The sequence below is a fragment of the Bufo bufo genome, chromosome 7 (genome assembly GCF_905171765.1).
Source record: "Bufo bufo chromosome 7, aBufBuf1.1, whole genome shotgun sequence".
NCBI lineage: Eukaryota > Metazoa > Chordata > Amphibia > Anura > Bufonidae > Bufo > Bufo bufo.
Genome location: NC_053395.1, coordinates 124,657,663 through 124,685,075, shown reverse-complemented (window position 1 = coordinate 124,685,075; position 27,413 = coordinate 124,657,663). Strand labels below are relative to the sequence as shown.

The window sequence follows — 27,413 nt, the reverse complement described above, 5'->3', positions numbered from 1 at the left end:
TGTGGTCGTTTTGTAATGCAGTTTCTGGAGCCAAAGCCAGAAGTGGGTTAGAAGGGAATGAGAAATATAATGGAAGGACTTCTACTTCTCCTTACAGCTGGATCCACTTCTGGCTTTGACTCAAAGAAACTGCATTAAAAACGGACACAAAAAGCAGATGGTGGTGCGTGACACCTCCCTTAACTGTAATACCACTGGTGGACTTTTTTCATTGTATTATCATCCATTTATTTCTTCTATAGATTCTAGCAAGACAACAGAGTGATCGTTTAATCAAAAAGCTCCTCAGACAAGTTGATTTTTATGTTATACCTGTCTTAAATATTGATGGATATGTTTACACATGGACAGTGGTAAGAATCTGAAATTTGATGAATAATGATTTCTCCTAGTTATACAGTAAAGATCACATAATGACTACATTTTGTAGTTTTAAATATAGATGATAAAAGTCAGTGTCCTATATTTTATGCATCTCTTATATTTCTGTCACGATTTGTTTAATAGCAAACCGATTTTAATTTACTTAAACTTTTTAAAATATATATCTTTCTCTTTTGTCTGGAAAGACCTGACTATGACTTAGGCCTCATACACACGACCGTTGTTTTGGTCCGCTTCCGTTCCGTTTTTCTTGCGGACCGTATGCGGAACCATTCACTTCAATAGGTCTGCAAAAACAACGGAAGGTACTCCGTGTGCATTTTGTTTTCGTATTTCCATTCCGCAAAAAAGTAGTGCAGGTCCTATTATTGTCCGCAAATCATGGCTCGAGGCCCAATTCAAGTCAATAGGTCCGCAAAAAATACGGAACGCATACGGAACATATGCATTTCATCCGTATTTTGTGGATCCATACTGTAGAAATGCTCCGCAAAAAACGGAAGCCTCCTGTGTGCCTTCCGCAATTTGCGGAACGGGCGGCCCATTGTAGAAATGCCTATTCTTGTCCGCTAAACAGACAAGAATAGGACATGTTATATTTTTTTTGCGGGGCCACGGAATGAAGCAACGGATGCGGACAGCACACGGCGTGCTGTCCGCATCTTTTGCGGCCCCATTGAAGTGAATGGGTCCACATCCGAGCAAAAACAACGGTCGTGTGCATGAGCCTTTAGCCCTTTGGTATCCAAAACAAGGAGTGAATACCAAAAAGAGGAGAAGTTGCATCTGTCCTTTATACTTTCCTTTCTTTTATGATCCATTTCTGATATTGGCTTCCAAAACTGCATCAGGAAACCTGACAATATGGCTTTACGCTAAGACTTGTTTCAGACAAGCATGTCCTGTGCTTGTTTGGCAGGAGTGCATGGCATTATACTGAGTTATAATGCTGTGTGTCTCTGCATGACTTTACATCTACTGAATTATACTAACAGCATTAGGTCAGTGTAATTCTGTAGAAGTAAGGTCAAGCAGAGACGCATAGCACTATGAATCATTATAATGCCGTGCACTCCTGACAAACCAGCAGTGTCCATAACGGGGAATCACGCTCGCACACAAAGTGGGATTTCCACACAGAACATGCTCGTCTGAAACTAGCCTAAGGCTACATTCACACGTCCGTGGTGTGTTGCGGACCCGCAAATTGCGGGTCCGCAACACACCAGCCCGTCACCCCTAAAGAAATGCCTATTCTTGTCTGCAAGCTGCGGACAAGAATAGGACATGCTCTATCTTTTTGCGGAGCTGCGGACCCAAAATCGGGGCCGCGCTCCGCAATTGCGGCTGCAGACAGCACACTGTGTGCTGTCCGCATCCATTCCGTCCCCATAGAGAATGAATGGGTCCGCACCCGTTCCGCAAAATTGCGGAACGGATGCGGACACATTTTGCGGACGTGTGAATGGAGCCTAAGGCCTCTTTCACATGGTCAGTATTTAGCCGGTATTTTGCATAAGTATTTCGTCAGTATTTATAATACAAAATCAGGAGTGAAACCCACAGAGAAAAGGTATAATAGAAATATCTGTGCCCTTCTGTGTTTTGGACCCACTCCTCGTTTTGGCTTATAAATACTGTTGCCAAAATACTGACCAAATACTGACTGTGTGAAAGAGGCCAAAGAGTAACCTCTTGTAGAGGATTGTCAGCTGCACTGGAGACAGTTTGTGATAATGTCTGTAAAGTGCTGCTGAATATGTTGGAGCTATATAAGCAACCAAAATTTAATTTTAATTCCCAACTAGGAACGCCTGTGGAGAAAGAATCGTTCACCTCAAAACAACGGAACCTGTTTTGGAGTGGACCTTAACCGCAATTTTGATGCGCATTGGTGTAGTAAGTTGTTTACAGATAGATATTGTAATGATAAATTGGTTTACTTCATAATTTTGTTCTTAAAAGACATAAAATGTACGTATTTTGAATAATACGTTATCCATTAAATTATGTGTATGATATCGCTAAAAAGCCAAAGTCATTGTACATTTTAAACAGTGCTATTTTGACACATTGGTGGGGCCAGTGCAAAGCTTTCAAAAGTCGGCCCTTCCAAGACCATTGTTAATTGTCTTAAAGTGTATCCCGGTTACATTAAATGATCCTCTATCCATAGGATACGGGATAACTATTGGATCACAAGAACGGGTGTCCTGTTGCAGTGTCCCAGGGGGTCAGTAGTGTAGCTTTAGGTATGCGGGGCTTTGTAGTGCAGGGCAACCCACTAACCTGGGATTCACTGTCGTCTTCAATCAGGTCAATACCGGAACAGGCAGTTGATAAATGTCGTGACGCCAGTGCCAATTGAACGGTGACACACCGTGTAGTGATAGGTGGAATAATGGAGCAATCCGGATATTTATTTAACAGGTTAACTTTACTGAATGAATTTGTAGTTGGATGGACAGTCAGTGAATACAGTTCCAGAGTTGTTCCACAATTTACCATACAGTTACAGCAGTAGTTCAGGCTTTTACTCACAGTCACAAAAAGACTAACTTCAAGACAGGCCTCCTAGGATCAGGGATTTCCTCTTACGCAAAATGCAGCAATACCCTTCAGGCAACTATTCTCTCTGCAGGGGTACACTTATTTCTTCTCCTGCTTTAGTTCCTGGCTGTAGGCAATACCTTCAAGGTCCAGACACCTAAATCCTGGTGATAACCCTTGAGTAAAGGTTTGGTAGAGGTTTCTTCTCTCCTGATGGCAGGCTCTATCCTTGGAGTACCTCAGGTATAATCAACCTGGAAATCAGGGTGGGATTGATCCTCCACACCAGTAGTGCAATTTCTGCACTCCTTATTGAGTCCTGAATCTCTCAGAACTAACTCTAGAAACTTCCAACTAACCCTCTAGGCTAGGCCCTAGCCTATTTATACTGAACTGGGGGCTCCCTCTGCTGGCTGGAATAAGAATTGCCTGCAACAGGCCTAACTTTCTTAAAGGGAGATACACATTATAATATAGCAGTGTCGGGTAACCTACCCGTATGCTGCACACCCCCAGACTCTAACGTGAGTAAGGCCTCGTACTCACACACACCTTCCTGAACCGGCATAAAATGGTACATAATTTAAGCATTACATTATAAATATGATAAATAATTATTTCACACAGAAGATATAACATTTGTAACTTAATGAACAAATGACGCAAGGAAAAGGGGCGTCTTCTTGCTTCTTAGACACGGCCGCTGACCTGGCACAGCGGACTTAAGGTGAACCAGGTTAGTCCATTTTCCTTGGCTGCAGTATAATAAAGGAACTACACAGGGGTTTCCTGCGGGTGTAGAACAGGCAAGGGCTCACGTGGAGGAGTCCATTCTTGCGCACAAACGTCAAGCAAGCTATTTCCAGTAGCAACTGCTCGGGAGGAGACACCACCAGCATAGTCAAAGTCCCCTAAACGGACTGGCGGACGTCCCTTGTTCATCCGGGTGGACCTTCTCAACACAGGGGTCTCCTCTTCCCTTAGCATCGAGGTAGAAGAGAGAGAAGCAACAGGAGGGTCTCCATCAGTGAGACCCTGGTCAGGAACAACAGGAACAACAGGAACAACTAGATCCCCTATAAGGGGGACTGGATCCGGGGCATTTTGAACCGTCTCTTCTGGAGGTGAAGATACAGTAGGTGCCGGAGCGGGCACCAACAAGTTCAACCATGGTGTCAGAAGCCAATGCATGGGATCAGAGTCATACCTTAGATTACTGACAGCCTGCATAGGATCCTCGGGCTGTATTGATGGCTCTGACACAGGTGATTCAGATCTAGAACCCTCAGCACTGGGTTCTTGCATCAGACAGAGCTTTAACCGGTTCCTGTGCACAATTTGGGATCCCCTGCCTTCCCGGGTGATCTCATAAGTGTGGGTCCCAACATTTGGGATTGCAGTGACAACATAGGGATTTTGCTCCCATTTACTGTCCAGTTTACTTGTACGGCGGTTATTTTTCAACCACACCACAGCCCCTATTGTCAAGGGTTCTGCATGGGCTGCTTGATCATAGTCTCTCTGCTGTCGGTCTCTAGCATAATCCATACGTTCCTGAACAATGGCTTTGGCTGTATTCAATCGCCTTTGATGCTCAGCAACCCAGTCGGTGTTAGGTAATGTTTTTTTTTTAATAGTATCTTTTTATTTATTAATTTAGCAAAAAGCATAACAAACACATCAAATACAGACAATCATCAATTGAGTCCAGTACAAATCAAATACATGGGATCAATCATAACAGTTCCTCATGACCCAAGTTTGGGACAGAAGAAAAAGATATCACTTTCAGGATGAACAGTACCCAACATATCAATCCTAAGGAAGATTAAAAGTACTGCACACACACACACATTCACACACGCCTTCATTGGTCAGAACAGTCTTTCAGTCATCTATGGTACTAGAGTCTGGGCTCCAATCCAGGGGTCCCATATCTTCATGAAGCGATCAGGGGTCCCTCTTCTCTCATACACAAACTTGTATAATTCAAGATCAGCATTAACTAGATGTACCCATTGTTGCACAGTAGGATTCTTAGGAGGTTTCCAGTTGAGAAGGATAGTTTTCCTAGCATAATATAAGAGTATTCTATACAGCTTCCTGCCAAATTTGGTGGGAACAATCTCGTTGGCTACTCCCAACAGACTAGTGAGTTCAGTACAGACGTTAGGAAAGCCTAGTTTGTCATTAAAATATTTATGGATCTCTTCCCAGAAGCCATGAATAATCGGACACTGCCAAACCATGTGTATAAGACAACCGTTTTCATGTCCACATCTTGTACAATGAGGGTTCGGCAATTTACCCATTTTAAATAGTCTCACAGGAGTATAATAAATCCTATGAAGCCATTTAACTTGAAGGTAATGGGTTAATGCAATCAGGTACGTGTATGTCCAATGAGTGATCAGCAGGCAATGTCCCTTGGCGCCCAAACATCAAATAAAAAGGGGTATACCCCGTGGAACAATGGATGGTATGGTTGTACGTGTACATGAGCTGTGGCAACAGACTGGGCCAATCTCCTCTGGTTTCAGGAGGCACGGCCCTCAGCATCTCTATCAAGGTCTGATTCATTTTTTCACACAATCCGTTACCTTGAGGATGGTAGGCCGTTGTCCGGATCTTCTTACAGTTGTGTAAGCGGCAAAGTTCATGGAACAGATGGGACTCAAAAGCAGGTCCTTGATCAGTGAGGATCTTTTCTGGACATCCGTAGGGCAGGAGGAAGTGTTTCCAGAACAGTTCGGCTGTAGTCTTGGCCGTCTGGTCTCTCACAGGCACCGCTACAACAAACTTAGTGAAATGGTCAATAATAGTCATGGCATAAGCATACCCTGAGCGACTAGGCTCCAGCTTCCCATGGTCGATGGCGACAAGTTCAAGAGGACGGGTACTTACAATGGGTCTCAGTGGTGCCCTCTGGTCGTGGTGCTCACTTCGTTTTAAGGCACAGGCTATACACTCTCGACACCACCTCTCAATGTCTTCTCTCATGCCCACCCAATAAAACCGCTGGCGGATATTAGCCTCAGTCTTTTGGACCCCAAAATGACCGGATTGATTGTGGTACATCTCCAACACCATACCTGCATCTCACCGGGGTATGAGAATCTGGTGCACTCTTTCGTTGGATACTGGGTCTAGGCTTCTCCGTAGCAATAGGCCTTTTTGTATGAAGAGCTGATGGCGCTGTCTCCACAGTTTGATGAGCTCTGGATCTGCACTCTTACGCCTAATCCTCTCAGGGGCTCTGCCACTAGTAATAAAATCCAACAACTCACCCAGCACTCTACTTTCAGACTGTAATTTCACCCACCTTTCTTCTTTGGGCTCAGGCCTACTGGAGGGTGAAAGGGCTGCGGCTCTGTCATTGGTAGCTCGAGCCTGATCCTGTTGAGCAAACTTGTTATAGAAGGCTGGCATTTCTACATCTTCCCAAGCATCCCGCCCATCATCAGGAGCTGTCTCTGTGGGAAGCCTGGATAAAGCATCAGCATTGTCATTAGTACGTCCAGCACAGTATTTTACAGAGAAATCATAATTGGCGAGGCGAGAGGCCCATCTCTGCTCCAAGGCCCCCAATTTAGCTGTATTTAGATGCGCCAGAGGGTTATTGTCGGTGAATGCAATGAATGGGGTGGCGGCTAGATAATCTTTGAATTTCTCCGTCACTGCCCACACTAATGCAAGGAACTCTAGTTTGAAGGAACTATAATTCTGGTCATTTTTCTCAGCTCCTTTCAGGGAGCGGCTTGCATAAGCTATCACTCTTTCTTTTACCCTCGTGGGCCAACACAGCTCCCAGACCTCGTTTGCTAGCATCGGTATACAGGTGGAAGGGCTTGTTGTAGTCCGGATAACCTAACACCGGAGGCTCGGTCAGTTTCTTTTTTAACAATTGGAACGCTATCTCTCTTTCCTCATTCCACTCAATGGGCACAGGAGTTCTAGGACTTTTCTTGGGTTGCCCCCTCAGGAGTTCCTGGATAGGATCAGCTATTTGAGCAAAATGGGGGATAAAACGCCTGTAGTAGCCTGCAAAGCTAAGGAAACTCCTCACCTCTTTGACGGTAGTGGGGACCGGCCAATTACGAACAGCCGCTAGCTTATCCGGGTCAGGTTGCACGCCCTCTTCGCTTACCACATGCCCCAGGTATTTTACTGCAGGTTTGAGCAAGTGACACTTGGATGGTTTTACTTTCAAGCCATATTTGATAAGGATTTCAAATACCTCTGCGAAATGTTTCAGATGGTCCTCATATGTTTTTGAGTATACAATGACATCATCTAGATACAGCAGCACTGTTTCAAAGTTTTTGTGACCCAAACACCGCTCCATTAGTCTCTGGAAAGTCCCTGGGGCATTACATAGCCCGAACGGCATACAATTGAATTCGAACAGGCCCATGGGAGTGGTGAAAGCAGTCTTTTCCCTATCTGCAGGGGCCATAGGTACTTGCCAGTAGCCACTGGTCAAGTCCAATGTGGAGAAATAAGCGGAGGAGCCCAAAGCAGTTAGTGACTCCTCAATGCGGGGCAGTGGGTATGCATCTTTGTGGGTTATTTGGTTAATTTTTCTATAATCCACAAAGAAACGGATACCACCATCCTTTTTCTTTACAAGGACCAGGGGTGCAGCCCACGGGCTACGGCTGTCCCAGATTACATTAGAGTCTTTCATCTCTTGGATCATTTCTTTTGCAGTCTGATATGAAGTAGGCGGTAAGGGTCTGTATCTCTCCTTGATAGGAGGATGAGAGCCAGTAGGTATGGTGTGTTGTATGGCACTAACCTCTCCATAATCAGTAGCATGTTTACTGAAGGCCTGGTGGTGCTCTTTGACAAGCTGTAGAATCCCTTCTTGTTGATGTTGGGGGGTAGTCTCGTCCCCTACATGGAGCTCTTCCCACCAGGGCACTTGTGGCTGGGTCACCGGCGGACGTCCGCTGACTGCAGCCGGCGGCTTTTCTGTCACTGGAAGACGAATGATGTCTTGGAAGGACACCTGGGACAGCTGGGCAACAGGGCAATGCTTAGTAAGCGCAACAGGATGATCACTCAGGTTAATCAGACGGACAGGTACTTTACCTTGGGAGACGTTCACCAGGCACTTGGCAGCTCTCACATAAGGGTAGTTCTCCATCTGGATTGGTTCCACCAGGGCTGGATAATCTTGGCCTTGAACTCCCAGGATAGCACAACACCATAAAAGAGTTTGAGAATTAGGAGGCAAAGTCACAGGCTTAATATCACGGATCCTGGCAGTACAAATTTCTCCTTTCCCATTAGCAAACCTCTGCTGAGCACTTAACACAGTAATAGTCTTCTGAATCACCCTCTTGGATGCAGAGGAAGCAGTGGGCAAAGTCTGGTGTAATGCGGCAAGTATTTCAGAATAACATTTTTTGAAGACATTGGTGCCTAGAATGACAGGATGTCCTCCTCTGTCGCCGGCCTGTACTACTATCACCCCCTGTTGGGGCAAGGTTGCTTCTCCCACCTGCAAAGTGGGTTCCCAGTATCCATGAACCTTTACTGGCTTGCCATTGCTGGCGATAATCTCCACCCAGGATTCAGGTGGCTGGGTTAACTGGTTGGTGTCCCAGAATTTTTCAAATGTGGGCAGCTGAATGGTAGTGACCTGGGACCCAGTATCTAGTAGGGCTTCAAAGGGGACCCCGTTGATCTCTACATTGATTTTAGGATGGGATCCTACATACCGGGGCATCCAACTTGGATCTTTTGGACCTAATGTTCTACCTCTCGAGGGGTGGTCCTCAGCCTCGAGGGTAGCCCGTTTAACTGCCAGCACGTGGATTCTGTGTGTCCCACCTTTTTACAGTATTTACACACGGGCCGTTTGCGGTCCTTAGAACGATCTCTATTACGCCTCCCAGGATCTGGGGTGAGTCTCTTGGTATGGAGGTGAGAACGGTTTAGGAGGTGACAGGAACTCTTCCTCTGACATTATGGGTTTTTCCCATTCCTCTATCTTTCTGCACACTCTCTCTAGACTTTTAGTGAGATGGTTTACCCGTTCCGTCAGTACGGCAATGGCATCAGTAGCTGAAGCTTGAACAGCTTGGCCGGCCTCAGCTTGAGCAGGGATAAGGGGTTTTGGCCTGCAGGCTGGTGACTCCGGTGGGATGTTCAACTCTGCAGGTACTGTTGACCCCAGAATTTTTATAGCCAGTTCTTTAAAATCCAGAAAGGTACTGCTAGGGTGTTGGGCTGACAGCATTTTTAATTGGGTCCTCATTTGCTCACTGGACACCCCTGTGATAAATTGTTCCCTCAGGGTCTGGTCTTGATTATCAGCCTCCTTGGGATCTATCTGTATTACAGCTCCCAAAGCCTCCTGAAGTGATAGTGCATAGTCACGGAGGGACTCACCGGACTTCTGCTTCTTGCCAAAGAAGTGCATCTTTATCTCTGAGGCAGTTCTGGTTTCAAAAGTGGCCCTGAGGCGGGTGAATATCTGCTCTAGAGTACTCCGCTCAGCAGCAGGCCAGGATAATACCTCTCTGCGGGCAGCTCCCTCCAGTTGCGCTAGCAGGATTTCCATCTGCTGTTCGGCATTTATGGGGTACAGTTTGAATAATGCCAGCAACTTTTCTTTAAAGTCTCTTAAGGTATGGGTCTCTCCTTTATAGCGGGGAAACCATGGGGCCCCAAAATAGTAAGGCATAGTAAAGGGCATCATGCTGGGGGCTATAGGATGATTAGGAGCCGCAAGCTCTCCCGGGGCCGGCTGCTCGGGAACTCCCGGTTCTGACATGTTAGTTTATCCAGATGTGGCCGCTGGCAACTAAAGGAGCCGGTACAATCCCCTTCCCTCCGGTTACAAGTCCTTACCGGAATCGCTGGGGTTGCGCAGGCCAACTCTCGCGAGGCTCCGGACGTCCTGTAGACGCGGTGACGTTGCTGACGTGGAAGAAGCAGGGCCGCGGCGGTGCGATGATGAAGAGGGGCGGGATTCTCTGTGTCTTTGAAGGGATCCGCCAATGAGGGTCCTCAGCAGCGCGGTAAACTTTACTCCAGGCGGCTGTCGGCCATCTTGGTCACCATTCCCTGACAGCAAGCAGGGGTGTTGACAAGTGAATAAATTGTAATCCACAAACACGATTTTCTTTTCCTGGGGGTAGCGCAACACAGCACAGCGCCTCCGATTCCTCCCAGGCACAATTGTAATCCACCGACTCGGAAATAAAGGGTACAGTCCTTGCAATACGGTGGTAGAATAGTTAAAGCACACAGTTCACACTTCCCTGCACTCCAGAAGCATGCGTATCCTGTTCGTGACGCCAAAAAGAGCGATGCAGTGTCCCAGGGGGTCAGTAGTGTAGCTTTAGGTATGCGGGGCTTTGTAGTGCAGGGCAACCCACTAACCTGGGATTCACTGTCGTCTTCAATCAGGTCAATACCGGAACAGGCAGTTGATAAATGTCGTGACGCCAGTGCCAATTGAACGGTGACACACCGTGTAGTGATAGGTGGAATAATGGAGCAATCCGGATATTTATTTAACAGGTTAACTTTACTGAATGAATTTGTAGTTGGATGGACAGTCAGTGAATACAGTTCCAGAGTTGTTCCACAATTTACCATACAGTTACAGCAGTAGTTCAGGCTTTTACTCACAGTCACAAAAAGACTAACTTCAAGACAGGCCTCCTAGGATCAGGGATTTCCTCTTACGCAAAATGCAGCAATACCCTTCAGGCAACTATTCTCTCTGCAGGGGTACACTTATTTCTTCTGCTGCTTTAGTTCCTGGCTGTAGGCAATACCCTCAAGGTCCAGACACCTAAATCCTGGTGATAACCCTTGAGTAAAGGTTTGGTAGAGGTTTCTTCTCTCCTGATGGCAGGCTCTATCCTTGGAGTACCTCAGGTATAATCAATCTGGAAATAAGGGTGGGATTGATCCTCCACACCAGTAGTGCAATTTCTGCACTCCTTACTGAGTCCTGAATCTCTCAGAACTAACTCTAGAAACTTCCAACTAACCCTCTAGGCTAGGCCCTAGCCTATTTATACTGAACTGGGGGCTCCCTCTGCTGGCTGGAATAAGAATTGCCTGCAACAGGCCTAACTTTCTTAAAGGGAGATACACATTATAATATAGCAGTGTCGGGTAACCTACCCGTATGCTGCACTGTATCCCCTGCAGCCCAATGTCGGGCATGCGCACAGCCACTCTGTTCATTTCTATGGGAATTTCAGAGATAGGCGAGTGCTGTACTCAGCTATCTCCGGAACTCCTATAGAAATGAATGGAACAGTCACACGCTTGCCCGACTGGCTGCTCCATTCATTTCAGGGGGCTGCAGGGAGTACGGTGCAACCTTTCTTGTAATCAGTGGAGGTCCCAGCTATAGGACCCTCACCAATCTAAAAGTTATAGCTTAATGTAACTGGAATACCTCTAAGGGTACTTTCACACTTGCAGCAGAGGATTTCGGCAGTCAAAAGGTATGCAAACTGATGGCATTTGTCAGACGGATCCGTCTCTCCGGTGTCATCTGGAAAAACAGATCCAGCATTTATTTTTTTTTCCCATTTTTTGCGGTCTGAGCATGCGCAGACCGCAATGCCGGATCCGTTTTGCCGGAACAATTGGGGCTGGATCTGGCATTCATGCATTTCAATGAGAAAAAATGCCAGATTCGGCATTCCGGCAAGAGATAAAACCGCAGCATGCTGCGGTAAGATTGCTCTCCATTCAGAATGCATTAGGATAAAACTGCTCAGTTCTTTTCCGGTATTGAGCCCCTAGGATGGAACTCAATGCTGGAAAAGAATAACGCTAGTGTGATAGTACCCTAATAGTGTTGAGCTTACTTGTGTTTTAAGTTCGGCGTCTAAAGTTAGGGTTATCTAAGAATCGCGTTAAGGATTCCGCTACCACGGACCATAACGGAATTTAGAATCCATAACGTGATTCTTTGATAACCAGAACCCGAACTTTAGACGCCGAACTTAAAACACAAGTTCGCTCAACACTATACCCTGTCTATACATTTGTTTAGCCCTTCAAGATCCAGGAATTTTCAATTTTTCTTTTGTTTTCATTTTTTACTCCCTGCCTTGCCAGAGCCATACATTTCTATGTTCACATAGCCTCATAAGGCCGTGCCGTGCTTACTGCTGTCTTGTTGTTCTGGGCAGCCGTTGACGTTGCTCCACTCTCCCTGTGTGAATTGGGAATAGTCCTCTGTGAACTTTGCTTCTGCACTACAAGAGTTAATCCCTTCATCCTGCCCCTGTGCAGGGGCTGGTTAAGTTGCTGATCAGTCTTCCTATTTAGCTGGGCTGTGGATCCACCTTCTTGCCTAAGCTATGAGGTTTTCTAGTTGCTAGAAACTAGCAAAGGTTATCCCTTGTTTGTCTACCTGCGTATTGTACCTTGTCTATCAATTCTGCTCCTTTATACCTGCCCTGACCTTGGAACTGTGACCTGGATTACGCATGTACTCTGCCTGTCCCAAACATTTAATTTGGTTTACACAATTATTCAGCCTGCCTTGACTTTGGTCTGTGTTCAGTCTATATTTCCCTGGTGCTTCGCATCGTTGTCTCTGATCCCAAAGGGTCAGTGGCCAACTATACCCCCCATAACAGTGTGACATCCACAGGTCCCCCATAACAGTGTGTCGTCCACAGGTCCCCCATAACAGTGTGTCATCCATAGGTTCCCCATAACAGTGTGTCGTCCACAGGTCCCCCATAACAGTGTGTCGTCCACAAGTCCCCCATAACAGTGTGTCGTCCACAGGTCCCCCATAACAGTGTGTCGTCCACAGGTCCCCCATAACAGTGTGTCGTCCACAGGTCCCCCATAAGTGTATCGTCCACAGGTCCCCCATAACAGTGTGTCGTCCACAGGTCCCCCATAACAGTGTGTCGTCCACAGGTCCCCCATAACAGTGTGTCGTCCACAGGTCCCCCATAACAGTGTGTCGTCCACAGGTCCCCCATAACAGTGTGTCGTCCACAGGTCCCCCATAACAGTGTAAAAATCCACAGGTCCCCCATAACAGTGTAAAAATCCACAGGTCCCCCAAACCGTGTAAAAATCCACAGGTCCCCCATAATAGTGTAAAAATCCACAGGTCCCCCATAACAGTGTAAAAATCCACAGGTCCCCCATAACAATGTAAAAATCCACAGGTCCCCCATAACAGTGTAAAAATCCACAGGTCCCCCATAACCGTGTAAAAATCCACAGGTCCCCCATAACAGTGTAAAAATCCACAGGTCCCCCATAACCGTGTAAAAATCCACAGGTCCCCCATAACAGTGTGAAAATCCACAGGTCCCCCATAACAGTGTGTCATCCACAGGTCCCCCATAACAGTGTGTCATCCACAGGTCCCCCATAACAGTGTGTCATCCACAGGTCCCCCATAACAGTGTGACATCCACAGGTCCCCCATAACAGTGTGACATCCACAGGTCCCCCATAAGGCTGGGTTCACACGAGCATGTCCGGATTAGGTCCGGATGCGTCCCGGTGTATTGCGGCAAACCCGCGCGAGTAGGAATGCAATTGCAGTCAGTTTTGACTGCGATTGCGTCCCGTTGTTCAGTTTTTAGCGCGCGGGTGCAATGTGTTTTGCACGCGCGTGATAAAAAAACGGCTGTGGTACCCAGACCCGAACTTCTTCACAGAAGTTCAGGTTTGGGTTCGGTATTGTGTAGATGTTATTATTTTCCCTTATAACATGGTTATAAGGGAAAATAATAGCATTCTAAAAACAGAATTCTTAGTAGGTGATCAATTGAGGGTTAAAAAAAATTATAAAAAAAATGTAAAAAATTAACTCACCTTCTCCTCTTGTTCTCGTAGTTCCCGGTCTCTTCTTTACTTCTTTAAAGATGAGCTATGGGCTAAAGGACCTTTGGAGACGTCAGATCACATGCTCCAATTACATGGTCCATCACCGTGGTGATGGACCATGTGATTGGAGCATGTGATCTGACGTCACCACAGGTCCTTTAGCCCATAGCTCATCTTTAAAGAAGTAAAGAAGAGACCGGGAACTACGCGAACAAGAGGAGAAGGTGAGTTAATTTTTTTATTTATTTTTAACCCTCAATTGATCACCTACTAAGCATTCTGTATTCAGAATGCTATTATTTTCCCTTATAACCATGTTATAAGGGAAAATAATATAATGAATAGACTGTCAACTAGCAACCATGCGTAAAAATCGCACCGCATCCGCACTTGTTTGCGGATGCTTGCGATTTTCACGCAACCCCATTCACCTCTATGGGGCCTGCGTTGCGTGAAAAACGCAGAATATAGAGCATGCTGCGATTTTCACGCAACGCACAAGTGATGTGTGAAAATCACCCGCACTGAATCCCGACCCATTCATTTCAATGGGGCTGTTCAGATGAGCGGTGATTTTCACGCATCACTTGTGCGTTGCGTGAAAATCGCAGCATGCTCTATATTCTGCATTTTTCACGCAACGCAGGCCCCATAGAAGTGAATGGGGTTGCGTGAAAATAGCAAGCATCCGCAAGCAAGTGCGGATGCGGTGCGATTTTCACGCATGGTTGCTAGGTGACAGTCTATTCACTATATTATTTTCCCTTATAACATGGTTATAAGGGAAAATAATAGCATTCTGAAAACAGAATGCTTAGTAGGTGATCAATTGAGGGTTAAAAAAAAATAAAAAAATTAACTCACCTTCTCCTCTTGTTTTTAACCCTCAATTGATCACCTACTAAGCATTCTGTTTTCAGAATGCTATTATTTTCCCTTATGAGAAAATAATAACATCTACACAACACCGAACCCAAACCTGAACTTCTGTGAAGAAGTTCGGGTCTGGGTACCACAGTCGGTTTTTTATCACGCGCGTGCAAAACACATTGCACCCGCGCGGTAAAAACTGAACAACGGGACGCAATCGCAGTCAAAACTGACTGCAATTGCATTCCTACTCGCGCGGGTTTGCCGCAATACACCGGGACGCATCCGGACCTAATCCGGACACGCTCGTGTGAACCCAGCCTAACAGTGTGTCCTCCACAGATCCCCCATAACAGTGTGCATGCGCAGCATGATCTCCATTTGTGGCGTGCCAGAACCGCAGGGGCGACGCGTGAGGTTCACTGTGGGCCGATGAGGGGAAGAAATAATACAGTTCATCGGTTTACTCACGGTTAGCAGAAAGTCTCCCTGGGCCGGCAGCACAGTGATGAGGAAGACAACACGAAACCTTCCGGGGCACACTCTGTGATAGGGGAGCACCAGCCTAGATGGAGGTTGAGGTGCCCTTGATGACGGCAGTGTTTAGGGTGCTTGTGGCAGCTGGGTCCCTTGGTGGTATTTGTCGTGACGCCAGTACCGTTTATGGTTTTACAACCAGTTGTAGTGGTAATATTGAATAATGAGGTAGACAGTGGTAGGATACAACTCACAACTTTTACTGTAGCTGGTTTAACCACCTCAGCCCCCAGTGCTTAAACACCCTGAAAGACCAGGCCACTTTTTACACTTCTGACCTACACTACTTTCACCATTTATTGCTCGGTCATGCAACTTACCACCCAAATGAATTTTACCTCCTTTTCTTCTCACTAATAGAGCTTTCATTTGGTGGTATTTCATTGCTGCTGACATTTTTACTTTTTTTGTTATTAATCGAAATTTAACGATTTTTTTGCAAAAAAATGACATTTTTCACTTTCAGTTGTAAAATTTTGCAAAAAAAAACGACATCCATATAGAAATTTTGCTCTAAATTTATAGTTCTACATGTCTTTGATAAAAAAAAAATGTTTGGGTAAAAAAAAAATGGTTTGGGTAAAAGTTATAGCGTTTACAAACTATGGTACAAAAATGTGAATTTCCGCTTTTTGAAGCAGCTCTGACTTTCTGAGCACCTGTCATGTTTCCTGAGGTTCTATAATGCCCAGACAGTACAAACACCCCACAAATGACCCCATTTCTGAAAGTACACACACTAAGGTATTCACTGATGGGCATAGTGAGTTCATAGAACTTTTTATTTTTTGTCACAAGTTAGCGGAAAATTATGATTTTTTTTTTTTTTTTTTTTTTTCTTACAAAGTCTCATATTCCACTAACTTGTGACAAAAAATAAAAAGTTCTATGAACTCACTATGCCCATCAGCGAATACCTTGGGGTCTCTTCTTTCCAAAATGGGGTCACTTGTGGGGAAGTTATACTGCCCTGGCATTCTAGGGGCCCAAATGTGTGGTAAGGAGTTTGAAATCAAATTCTGTAAAAAATGACCAGTGAAATCCGAAAGGTGCTCTTTGGAATATGGGCCCCTTTGCCCACCTAGGCTGCAAAAAAGTGTCACACATCTGGTATCTCCGTACTCAGGAAAAGGTGGGGAATGTGTTTTGGGGTGTCATTTTATATATACCCATGCTGGGTGAGAGAAATATCTTGGCAAAAGACAACTTTTCCCATTTTTTTATACAAAGTTGTCATTTGACCAAGATATTTATCTCACCCAGCATGGGTATATGTAAAAAGACACCCCAAAACACATTCCTCAACTTCTCCTGAGTACGGGGATACCAGATGTGTGACACTTTTTTGCAGCCTAGGTGGGCAAAGGGGCCCATATTCCAAAGAGCACCTTTCGGATTTCACTCCTCATTTTTTCCTGAATTTGATTTCAAACTCCTTACCACACATTTGGGCCCCTAGAATACCAGGGCAGTATAACTACCCCACAAGTGACCCCATTTTGGAAAGAAGACACCCCAAGGTATTCCGTGAGGGGCATGGCGAGTTCCTAGAATTTTTTATTTTTTGTCACAAGTTAGTGGAAAATGATGATTTTTTTTTTTATTTTTTTTTTTCATACAAAGTCTCATATTCCACAAACTTGTGACAAAAAATAAAAACTTCCATGAACTCACTATGCCCATCAGCGAATACCTTGGGGTCTCTTCTTTCCAAAATGGGGTCACTTGTGGGGTAGTTATACTGCCCTGGCATTCTAGGGGCCCAAATGTGTGGTAAGTAGGTAAATGACCTGTGAAATCCGAAAGGTGCTCTTTGGAATGTGGGCCCCTTTGCCCACCTAGGCTGCAAAAAAGTGTCACACATCTGGTATCTCTGTATTCAGGAGAAGTTGAGGAATGTGTTTTGGGGTGTCTTTTTACATATACCCATGCTGGGTGAGATAAATATCTTGGTCAAATGCCAACTTTGTATAAAAAAATGGGAAAAGTTGTCTTTTGCCAAGATATTTCTCTCACCCAGCATGGGTATATGTAAAATGACACCCCAAAACACATTCCCCAACTTCTCCCGATTACGGAGATACCAGATGTGTGACACTTTTTTGCAGCCTAGGTGGGCAAAGGGGCCCATATTCAAAAGAGCACCTTTCGGATTTCACAGGTCATTTTTTACAGAATTTGATTTCAAACTCCTTACCACACATTTGGGCCCCTAGAATGCCAGGGCAGTATAACTACCCCACAAGTGACCCCATTTTGGAAAGAAGAGACCCCAAGGTATTCGCTGATGGGCATAGTGAGTTCATGGAACTTTTTATTTTTTGTCACAAGTTAGTGGAATATGAGACTTTGTATGAAAAAAAAAAAAAAAAAAAAATCATCATTTTCCACTAACTTGTGACAAAAAATAAAAAATTCTAGGAACTCGCCATGCCCCTCACGGAATACCTTGGGGTGTCTTCTTTCCAAAATGGGGTCACTTGTGGGGTAGTTATACTGCCCTGGCATTTTCCAGGGGCCCTAATGTGTGGTAAGTAGGTAAATGACCTGTGAAATCCTAAAGGTGCTCTTTGGAATATGGGCCCCTTTGCCCACCTAGGCTGCAAAAAAGTGTCACACATGTGGTATCGCCGTATTCAGGAGAAGTTGGGGAATGTGTTTTGGGGTGTCATTTTACATATACCCATGCTGGGTGAGAGAAATATCTTGGCAAAAGACAACTTTTCCCATTTTTTTATACAAAGTTGGCATTTGACCAAGATATTTCTCTCACCCAGCATGGGTATATGTAAAATGACACCCCAAAACACATTCCCCAACTTCTCCTGAGTACGGCGATACCAGATGTGTGACACTTTTTTGCAGCCTAGATGCGCAAAGGTGCCCAAATTCCTTTTAGGAGGGCATTTTTAGACATTTGGATACCAGACTTCTTCTCACGCTTTGGGGCCCCTAGAATGCCAGAGCAGTATAAATACCCCACATGTGACCCCATTTTGGAAAGAAGACACCCCAAGGTATTCAATGAGGGGCATGGCGAGTTCATAGAAATTTTTTTTTTTTGGCACAAGTTAGCGGAAATTGATATTTTTTATTTTTTTCTCACAAAGTCTCCCGTTCCGCTAACTTGGGACAAAAATTTCAATCTTTCATGGACTCAATATGCCCCTCACGGAATACCTGGGGGTGTCTTCTTTCCGAAATGGGGTCACATGTGGGGTATTTATACTGCCCTGGCATTCTAGGGGCCCTAAAGCGTGAGAAGAAGTCTGGAATATAAATGTCTAAAAAATTTTACGCATTTGGATTCCGTGAGGGGTATGGTGAGTTCATGTGAGATTTTATTTTTTGACACAAGTTAGTGGAATATGAGACTTTGTAAGAAAAAAAAAAAAAATTCTGCTAACTTGGGCCAAAAAAATATCTGAATGGAGCCTTACAGAGGGGTGATCAATGACAGGGGGGTGATCAATGACAGGGGGGGTGATCAATGACAGGGGGGTTGATCAATGACAGGGGGGTGATCAGGGAGTCTATATGGGGTGATCACCACAGTCATTGATCACGCCCCTGTAAGGCTTCATTCAGACGTCCGGATGCGTTTTGCGGATCCGATCCATCTATCAGTGCATCCGTAAAAATCATGCGGACATCTGAATGGAGCTTTACAGGGGGGTAATCAATGACAGGGGGGTGATCAGGGAGTCTATATGGGGTGATCACCACAGTCATTGATCACTCCCCTGTAAGGCTTCATTCAGACGTCCGGATGCGTTTTGCGGATCCGATCCATCTATCAGTGGATCCGTAAAAATCATGCGGACATCTGAATGGAGCTTTACAGGGGGGTGATCAATGACAGGGGGGTGATCAGGGAGTCTATATGGGGTGATCACCACAGTCATTGATCATGCCCCTGTAAGGCTTCATTCAGACGTCCGGATGCGTTTTGCGGATCGGATCCATCTATCAGTGCATCCGTAAAAATCATGCGGACATCTGAATGGAGCTTTACAGGGGGGTGATCAATGACAGGGGGGTGATCAGGGAGTCTATATGGGGTGATCACCACAGTCATTGATCACGCCCCTGTAAGGCTTCATTCAGACGTCCGGATGCGTTTTGCGGATCGGATCCATCTATCAGTGCATCCGTAAAAATCATGCGGACATCTGAATGGAGCTTTACAGGGGGGTGATCAGGGAGTCTATATGGGGTGATCACCACAGTCATTGATCACGCCCCTGTAAGGCTTCATTCAGACGTCCGGATGCGTTTTGCGGATCGGATCCATCTATCAGTGCATCCGTAAAAATCATGCGGACATCTGAATGGAGCTTTACAGGGGGTTGATCAATGACAGGGGTGTAATCAATGACAGGGGGGGTGATCAGGGAGTCTATATGGGGTGATAACCACAGTCATTGATCACGCCCCTGTAAGGCTTCATTCAGACGTCCGGATGCGTTTTGCGGATCCGATCCATCTATCAGTGGATCCGTAAAAATCATGCGGACATCTGAATGGAGCTTTACAGGGGGGTAATCAATGACAGGGGGGTGATCAATGACAGGGGGGTGATCAGGGAGTCTATATGGGGTGATCAGGGGCTAATAAGGGGTTAATAAGTGACGGGGGGGGGGTGTAGTGTAGTGTAGTGGTGCTTGGTGGGACTTTACTGAGCTACCTGTGTCCTCTGGTGGTCGATCCAAACAAAGGGGACCACCAGAGGACCAGGTAGCAGGTATATTAGACGTTGTTATCAAAACAGCGTCTAATATACCTGTTAGGGGTTAAAAAAAACACATCTCCAGCCTGCCAGCGAACGATCGCCGCTGGCAGGCTGGAGATCAACTCTCTTACCTTCCGTTCCTGTGAGCGCGCGCGCCTGTGTGCGCGCGTTCACAGGAAATCTCGCCCATCGCGAGATGACGCATATATGCGTGACTCTGCGCAGGGCTGCCACCTCCGGAACGCGATCCTGCGTTAGGCGGTCCGGAGGTGGTTAAGTTGCAGCATAAACATCCAGACAGAATACAGTATCTTGGTATTTAGAGTAACAAAATGGCCAAGGAAAGAAAAAGGCGCTCATAGGAGTGATTACGTCTCACTGGTTGATACTGCCGATTCTGTCCGCGTTCCCCTTTGGCGGGGGCCAAGCCGCCGTCTGGGTCGATGAATAGGGTATATTTCCACTGGACCGGGGGTCGAGTGGAGGGGTGGACCGTAGGCGCAAATACGCAACCAGAGTATTTTTATAAACCAATAGTTTTTTTTATTATTGTTACAGTGTCACTGTAACAATAATAAAAAAAACTATTGGTTTATAAAAATACTCTGGTTGCGTTTTTGCGCCTACGGTCCACCCCTCCACTCGACCTCCGGTCCAGTGGAAATATACCCTATTCTTGGTATTTAGAGGAATTCTGTTGAGCTACTGTTAATAGGCCTTGGCTAGGTCCTGACTCAGGCTGTGGTTCAGTAGTACGCTTTTCGGGTATGCTTAGTCCTATAATTTCTGTATCTTCCAAGCCCTTGAACAGGTAACTAATCTGTCTTCTATACTTTATGGTGAGGCTGCCTGTAGCTAGATTGTCCTCCACCATGTGCAAAGGTGCCCGTTAAGCCTTAGGTAATGGCTGTTATCACCGATGTCTCTCTGCTTGGATTTCTTCCAGGGACGAAACTCTGTCCTCTGGTTGTAGGATGAAAGGAACTAAGAGGATCACAGGAGGAAAACGCTCTCCTGCTCCTCATACCTTGGCACAACCACATAGCTTCAATAGCAACCACAACAGCTCTCCTCCACTCTCTCCACACTAGGCCTGACTAAGGTATTTATATATATTAAGTGCTATCCCCCTCTAGTGGTGGGATGTATAAAACACACCTAACCAGCCTATGAACAGGGATACAACAGGTGATGTAATGTAGAATGACATGCAACACAGTAATGCAGTTTTACAGTAATTTTGCAGTTCCCACGTGTCCTGAGTGGGACGCTGCACATTCACTGCTATGGAATTTCGAAAAATAAGAGAGCCAGTGATCAGCAATTATAAGAACACTCATAGCATAATGGAGGATGACCATGCATGCACACTGCTCTCCCTTTACTTGAGGGGCCCAGATGGGACAGCCCCTTTTTTTCAGCTTGTGGTTTTATAAACTGCACGATGGAAAAACAGAAGTGCCCTGGTCATTCATAACTCGGGGTCCATGTCCAGAATTCCCATTGAAAACGGGAAGTAATAAAAATCCATGCCAAAACTGCATCAAAAAGTGTTTCCTAAAATCAGTCAGAAAAATAACTCGTAAAAAAAAAATTATGCGGATTCTGCATTAGATTATTTTAAGCACAGAAAATACTCTGTCTGAACATACCCAAAGAGGCTGCAGGATCCAGTTTACAGTGGAAAGGCTAAAGAGAGATGATGTGGCATTCTACACTCAGCTGCTGTGGTTGCAACCGCTGACCGTGCCTACAAAGTTCTGTCAAACTGCTAGTCCAATATTTCAGGATTTGGGGCCCCACTATCAATTTTGCCCATGGTCACACTTTGTCTAAAACCGGCCCTGAGTACAATGTTGTGATACCTTGCACTCACAGGGCTCCAGATGGTGACCAAAACGGTCGCCAATGCGCCTTACAATTTGCAGATGGCGACAATACTTTTTAGTCTTGTCGCCATTTACGACTGGACTTCTGCGAAGCCTAGTATCAGTTAAAGAACATGGTTTCCATGTTCTCTTCACTAGCACAGTGGAGAAGGAAGGAGTCCCTCCATGCCCACTGTGACGCTGTTACCACTGCCACCAATGGGGAGATAGCATGGAGGAGGAGGGGAGGAGCTGTGGCCACAGCGCCACCAATGAATGTAAAACATATTAATACAAGTTTAGGCAGCGGTATCACAGACCTGGCCTCAATAACAGGGCATGCGATACATGGCAATTAACCCCTCAGGTGCCACATCTGAGGGGTTAATTGCCACAGATCACATGCCCTGTTATTGAGGCCAGGTGCCGGGTCTGTGATACCGCTGCCGACACATCCGCAATACCCAGTCCCCATAGCTCTGTGTGCTTTTATTGTGTAAAAAAAATGATTTGATACATATGCAAATGAACCGGAGATGAGTCCTGTCCCTGACTCATCTCACATACAGGACTCATCTCAGGTTAATTTGCATATGTATCAAATCTTTTTTTTACACAATCAAAGCACACAGAGCTATGGGGACTGGGTTTTGTGGATGTGCTAGCGGCCATCTAGCAACAAATGTCCTCAACTCTATACACAAAATCACGGTGACAGGTTCCCTTTAAATAAAAAGTTTTAAAAAAATGTAAAAAAAACACCAAAATACTAAGTTTAAATCACCTCCTTTCCCAATTTTACATATAAAATTTACAAACAATAAAAAATAAACATATTACATATCGCCACACGTTGCTGCGGGCAACCGCAAGTGTGGCAACAGTGTCACTGCGCAAACCAAAGGCCGTGACAATACCACACAGTAGCAAGGTGACATAGTGTGGAGATGGCAGCAGCATCAGGAGACCACACAGTGGCAAGGTGACATAGTGTGGAGATGGCAGCAGCAGCATCAGGATACCACACAGTGGCAGAGTGACATAGTGTGAAGATGGCAGCAGCAGCATTAGGAGACCACACAGTAGCAAGGTGACATAGTGTGGATATGGCTACAGCAGCATCAGTATACCACAGAGTGGCAAGGTGACATAGTGTGGAGATGGTAGCAACAGCATCAGGATACCACAGAGTGGAAAGGTGACATAATGTGGAGATGGCAGCAGCAGGATACCACAGAGTGGCAAGGTGACATAGTGTGGAGATGGCAGTAGCAGCAGCAGCATCAGGATACCACAGCGTGGCAAGGTGACAGTGTGCAGATGGCAGCAGCAGGATACCACAGAGTGGAAAGGTGACAGTGTGGATATGGCAGCAGCAGCAGGATACCACAGAGTGGCAAGGTGATATAGTGTGGAGATGGCTGCAGCATTAGGATACCATGGTTAGCACTCCCGCTGTTAACTCAAGTTTCTTAACTAATTTCATTATCTTGAGACAAAAGCCATTGAAAAGAAATTGAAGGTGTTTGCTTAGATTAGATAACCAGACTCAGAAATCTCAGAAAAAAGGAGTGCTAACCATGTGACATCTGCACACATATTCTACATATGGCCACGTTTACCTCCTCCGGCGGCTTAACAAAAAACTGCCACACCGCAGAGTAGGTGATTTTTCCCCTAACAGTCTGCACTGACTGACTGCTACAGCCGCTGCCTCCGTGAAACACTGCACCACTACTTCCCAGGCAGGTAGGCTGCTGAGAATCAGGTGGTCTACCCCGGGCACATTTGGCTCCCAACCTCCAAATGCTGCCACCCTGCTGACTCTCAGCCATGCTACCACCTTGCTGGCTCAGCCGTTGCCTCACGGGCAAGCTGCCACCCTCTTCTCCTGATGATGATGAAGACCCTTCGTCACCTGGCTCCCAAGTGCGATCAGCTACATCATCATCATCGAGTACTGTCTGCATGTCTCTGATGTCCTCCTCAACTGTCTCTAGGTCAGGAGCCTAACTACTCGCAATACCACCTTCCACGCCACTCTCCTCATCATTACTTCCCTGCCTACCGGAGGAAGCAGCAGAAGTCTCCTCCACATCTTGGCTGGCAAGTAGCTGCTGACTGTCCTCTAGTAGTTCGTCCTCGCTGAAAAGTGGAGCCGAGCCCACAGCATATAATACTTCTCTGGGTGAGGGAACATAAAAGGACAGAAGCAGGTTGAGGACAGGTGAGGGCACAGGGCCTGCTCCGAGGCCATGCCAACTAAGGGGTGTGTCTGATGAACCCACCGACTGTTGGCTGGGGGTGTCTGATGTCAGTTGGGATAAAGTGGATGACCGAGTTAACCAATCCAGAACCGATGGGTTGCTGCTCAAGACACGACCGCTAGATGACACCGGGAGCTCAGGCCTCTCGCTGCGACTCCTGCTTCATGCCCCTTTACCCTGCTGAGACCTCTGCCTGCTCCAGAAGCATTAATGCGTCTGCCACTCCTCTGTGCATGGCATGGCTCTTCTCTGTCTGACATACTTTTAACTGAACTAAATAAATTAAAAGCAACAAAAATATTTTTCTTTTTGTTCTGAAAAAAGCCACTAAACGCTTTCACCACAAATAAATGCACCAGTGAAGTGCGTATATATTTTTCTTTCTGTACTGAAATAGGTCACAAAACACTTTCAACAAATATAACTGCAGAAGTGAACTGAGAATATATTTTTATTTCTGTACTGAAATAGGCCAGTAAATGCTTTCGCCACAAATAAATGCACCAGTGAAGTGCCTTATATATTTTTCTTTTTGTACTGAAATGGGCCAATAAATGATTTCAATACATATAACTGCAGAATTGAACTGAGAATATATTTCTCTTTTTCTACTGAAATAGGACACTAAACGCTTTTAGCTGAAATAAATGCACCAGTGAAGTGCGTATATATTTTTCATTTTTGTACTGAAATAGACCACTAAACTCTTACCACAAATAAATACTACAGTGAAGTGCGTATATGTTTTTCCTTTTTGTACTGAAATAGGACACTGAATGCTTTCACCACATATCACTGCAGAAGTGAAATGCGTATATATTTTTATTTTTGCACTGAAATAGGCCACTAAAGTCTTTCACCACAAATAAATACAACAGTAAAGTGCGTATATTTTTTTCCTTTTTGTACTGAAAGAGGACGCTGAATACTTTCACCACATATAACTGCAGAAGTGTAATGCTTATATATTTTTCCTTTTTGTACTGAAATAGGCCACTAAATTCTTTCAACACAAATAACTGCAGAAGTGAAATGCGCATATATTTTTCTTTTTCCACAGATATAGTAACATAGTACATAAGGCCGAAAAAAAACATTTGTCCATCCAGTTCGGCCTGTCATCCTGCAAGTTGATCCAGAGGAAGGCAAAAAAAAAAACTGTGAGGTCGAAGCCAATTTTCCCCACTTTAGGGGAATAAAAAATTCCATCCCGACTCCAATCAGGCAATCAGAATAACTCCCTGGATCAACGACCCCTCTCTAGTAGCTATAGCCTGTAATATTATTTGTCACGGTGGACAGGATAGAAGATACACAGAATACCACCATACAAGTGTCTAGGCAAGAAGCTGGGGATAAAGGTCACCTCCTGACAAATCCCTACCAGCTCTCCCTAGACTTCTATGCCCACGTTCAGACCCTGAAGGTGGGAATAAACGTGTCCCCGTGCCTGGGCTGAATATTCCCTAAAAACCCTAAGATGGTAAAAGGGGGAAAGAGGCAGCCTGCTCCCTCAGGACCTGGAGGGGCAGGCGTCTCTCAAACAGCCTAGACAGACAACCACAAGAAAGCAAAACCAACTTATCTTGTTACTGAGCAGGAACAAGAAATCCTTCCTTCCTTCCTCGGATCAAATGTAATGGACCATGTAATTGGAGCATGTGATCTGACGTCTCCAAAGGTCCTTTAGCCCATAGCTCATCTTTAAAGAAGTAAAGAAGAGACCGGGAACTACGCGAACAAGAGGAGAAGGTGAGTTAATTTTTTTATTTATTTTTAACCCTCAATTGATCACCTACTAAGCATTCTGTATTCAGAATGCTATTATTTTCCCTTATAACCATGTTATAAGGGAAAATAATATAATGAATAGACTGTCACCTAGCAACCATGCGTAAAAATCGCACCGCATCCGCACTTGCTTGCGGATGCTTGCGATTTTCACGCAACCCCATTCACCTCTATGGGGCCTGCGTTGCGTGAAAAACGCAGAATATAGAGCATGCTGCGATTTTCACGCAACGCACAAGTGATGTGTGAAAATCACCCGCACTGAATCCCGACCCATTCATTTCAATGGGGCTGTTCAGATGAGCAGTGATTTTCACGCATCACTTGTGCGTTGCGTGAAAATCGCAGCATGCTCTATATTCTGCGTTTTTCACGCAACGCAGGCCCCATAGAAGTGAATGGGGTTGCGTGAAAATAGCAAACATCCGCAAGCAAGTGCGGATGCGGTGCGATTTTCACGCATGGTTGCTAGGTGACAGTCTATTCACTATATTATTTTCCCTTATAACATGGTTATAAGGGAAAATAATAGCATTCTGAAAACAGAATGCTTAGTAGGTGATCAATTGAGGGTTAAAAAAAAATAAAAAAAATTAACTCACCTTCTCCTCTTGTTTTTAACCCTCAATTGATCACCTACTAAGCATTCTGTTTTCAGAATGCTATTATTTTCCCTTATGAGAAAATAATAACATCTACACAACACCGAACCCAAACCTGAACTTCTGTGAAGAAGTTCGGGTCTGGGTACCACAGTCGGTTTTTTATCACGCGCGTGCAAAACACATTGCACCCGCGCGGTAAAAACTGAACAACGGGACGCAATCGCAGTCAAAACTGACTGCAATTGCATTCCTACTCGCGCGGGTTTGCCGCAATACACCGGGACGCATCCGGACCTAATCCGGACACGCTCGTGTGAACCCAGCCTAACAGTGTGTCCTCCACAGATCCCCCATAACAGTGTGCATGCGCAGCATGATCTCCATTTGTGGCGTGCCAGAACCGCAGGGGCGACGCGTGAGGTTCACTGTGGGCCGATGAGGGGAAGAAATAATACAGTTCATCGGTTTACTCACGGTTAGCAGAAAGTCTCCCTGGGCCGGCAGCACAGTGATGAGGAAGACAACACGAAACCTTCCGGGGCACACTCTGTGATAGGGGAGCACCAGCCTAGATGGAGGTTGAGGTGCCCTTGATGACGGCAGTGTTTAGGGTGCTTGTGGCAGCTGGGTCCCTTGGTGGTATTTGTCGCGACGCCAGTACCGTTTATAGTTTTACAACCAGTTGTAGTGGTAATATTGAATAATGAGGTAGACAGTGGTAGGATACAACTCACAACTTTTACTGTAGCTGGTTTAAGTTGCAGCATAAACATCCAGACAGAATACAGTATCTTGGTATTTAGAGTAACAAAATGGCCAAGGAAAGAAAAAGGCGCTCATAGGAGTGATTACGTCTCACTGGTTGATACTGCCGATTCTGTCCGCGTTCCCCTTTGGCGGGGGCCAAGCCGCCGTCTGGGTCGATGAATAGGGTATATTTCCACTGGACCGGGGGTCGAGT

General features: G+C 45.5%; 1 protein-coding gene across 1 annotated transcript in view; it reads left to right on the top strand.

Moving 5' to 3' along the window:
* Positions 1–27,413, top strand: part of LOC121008785 (carboxypeptidase O-like) — a 121,500-nt gene that overhangs the window by 43,933 nt on the left and 50,154 nt on the right. The window contains exons 5-6 of the mRNA XM_040441479.1: positions 243–353; positions 2,193–2,283. Of these exons, the coding sequence (XP_040297413.1) occupies positions 243–353; positions 2,193–2,283 (202 nt within the window). The remainder of the gene's footprint in view (positions 1–242; positions 354–2,192; positions 2,284–27,413) is intronic.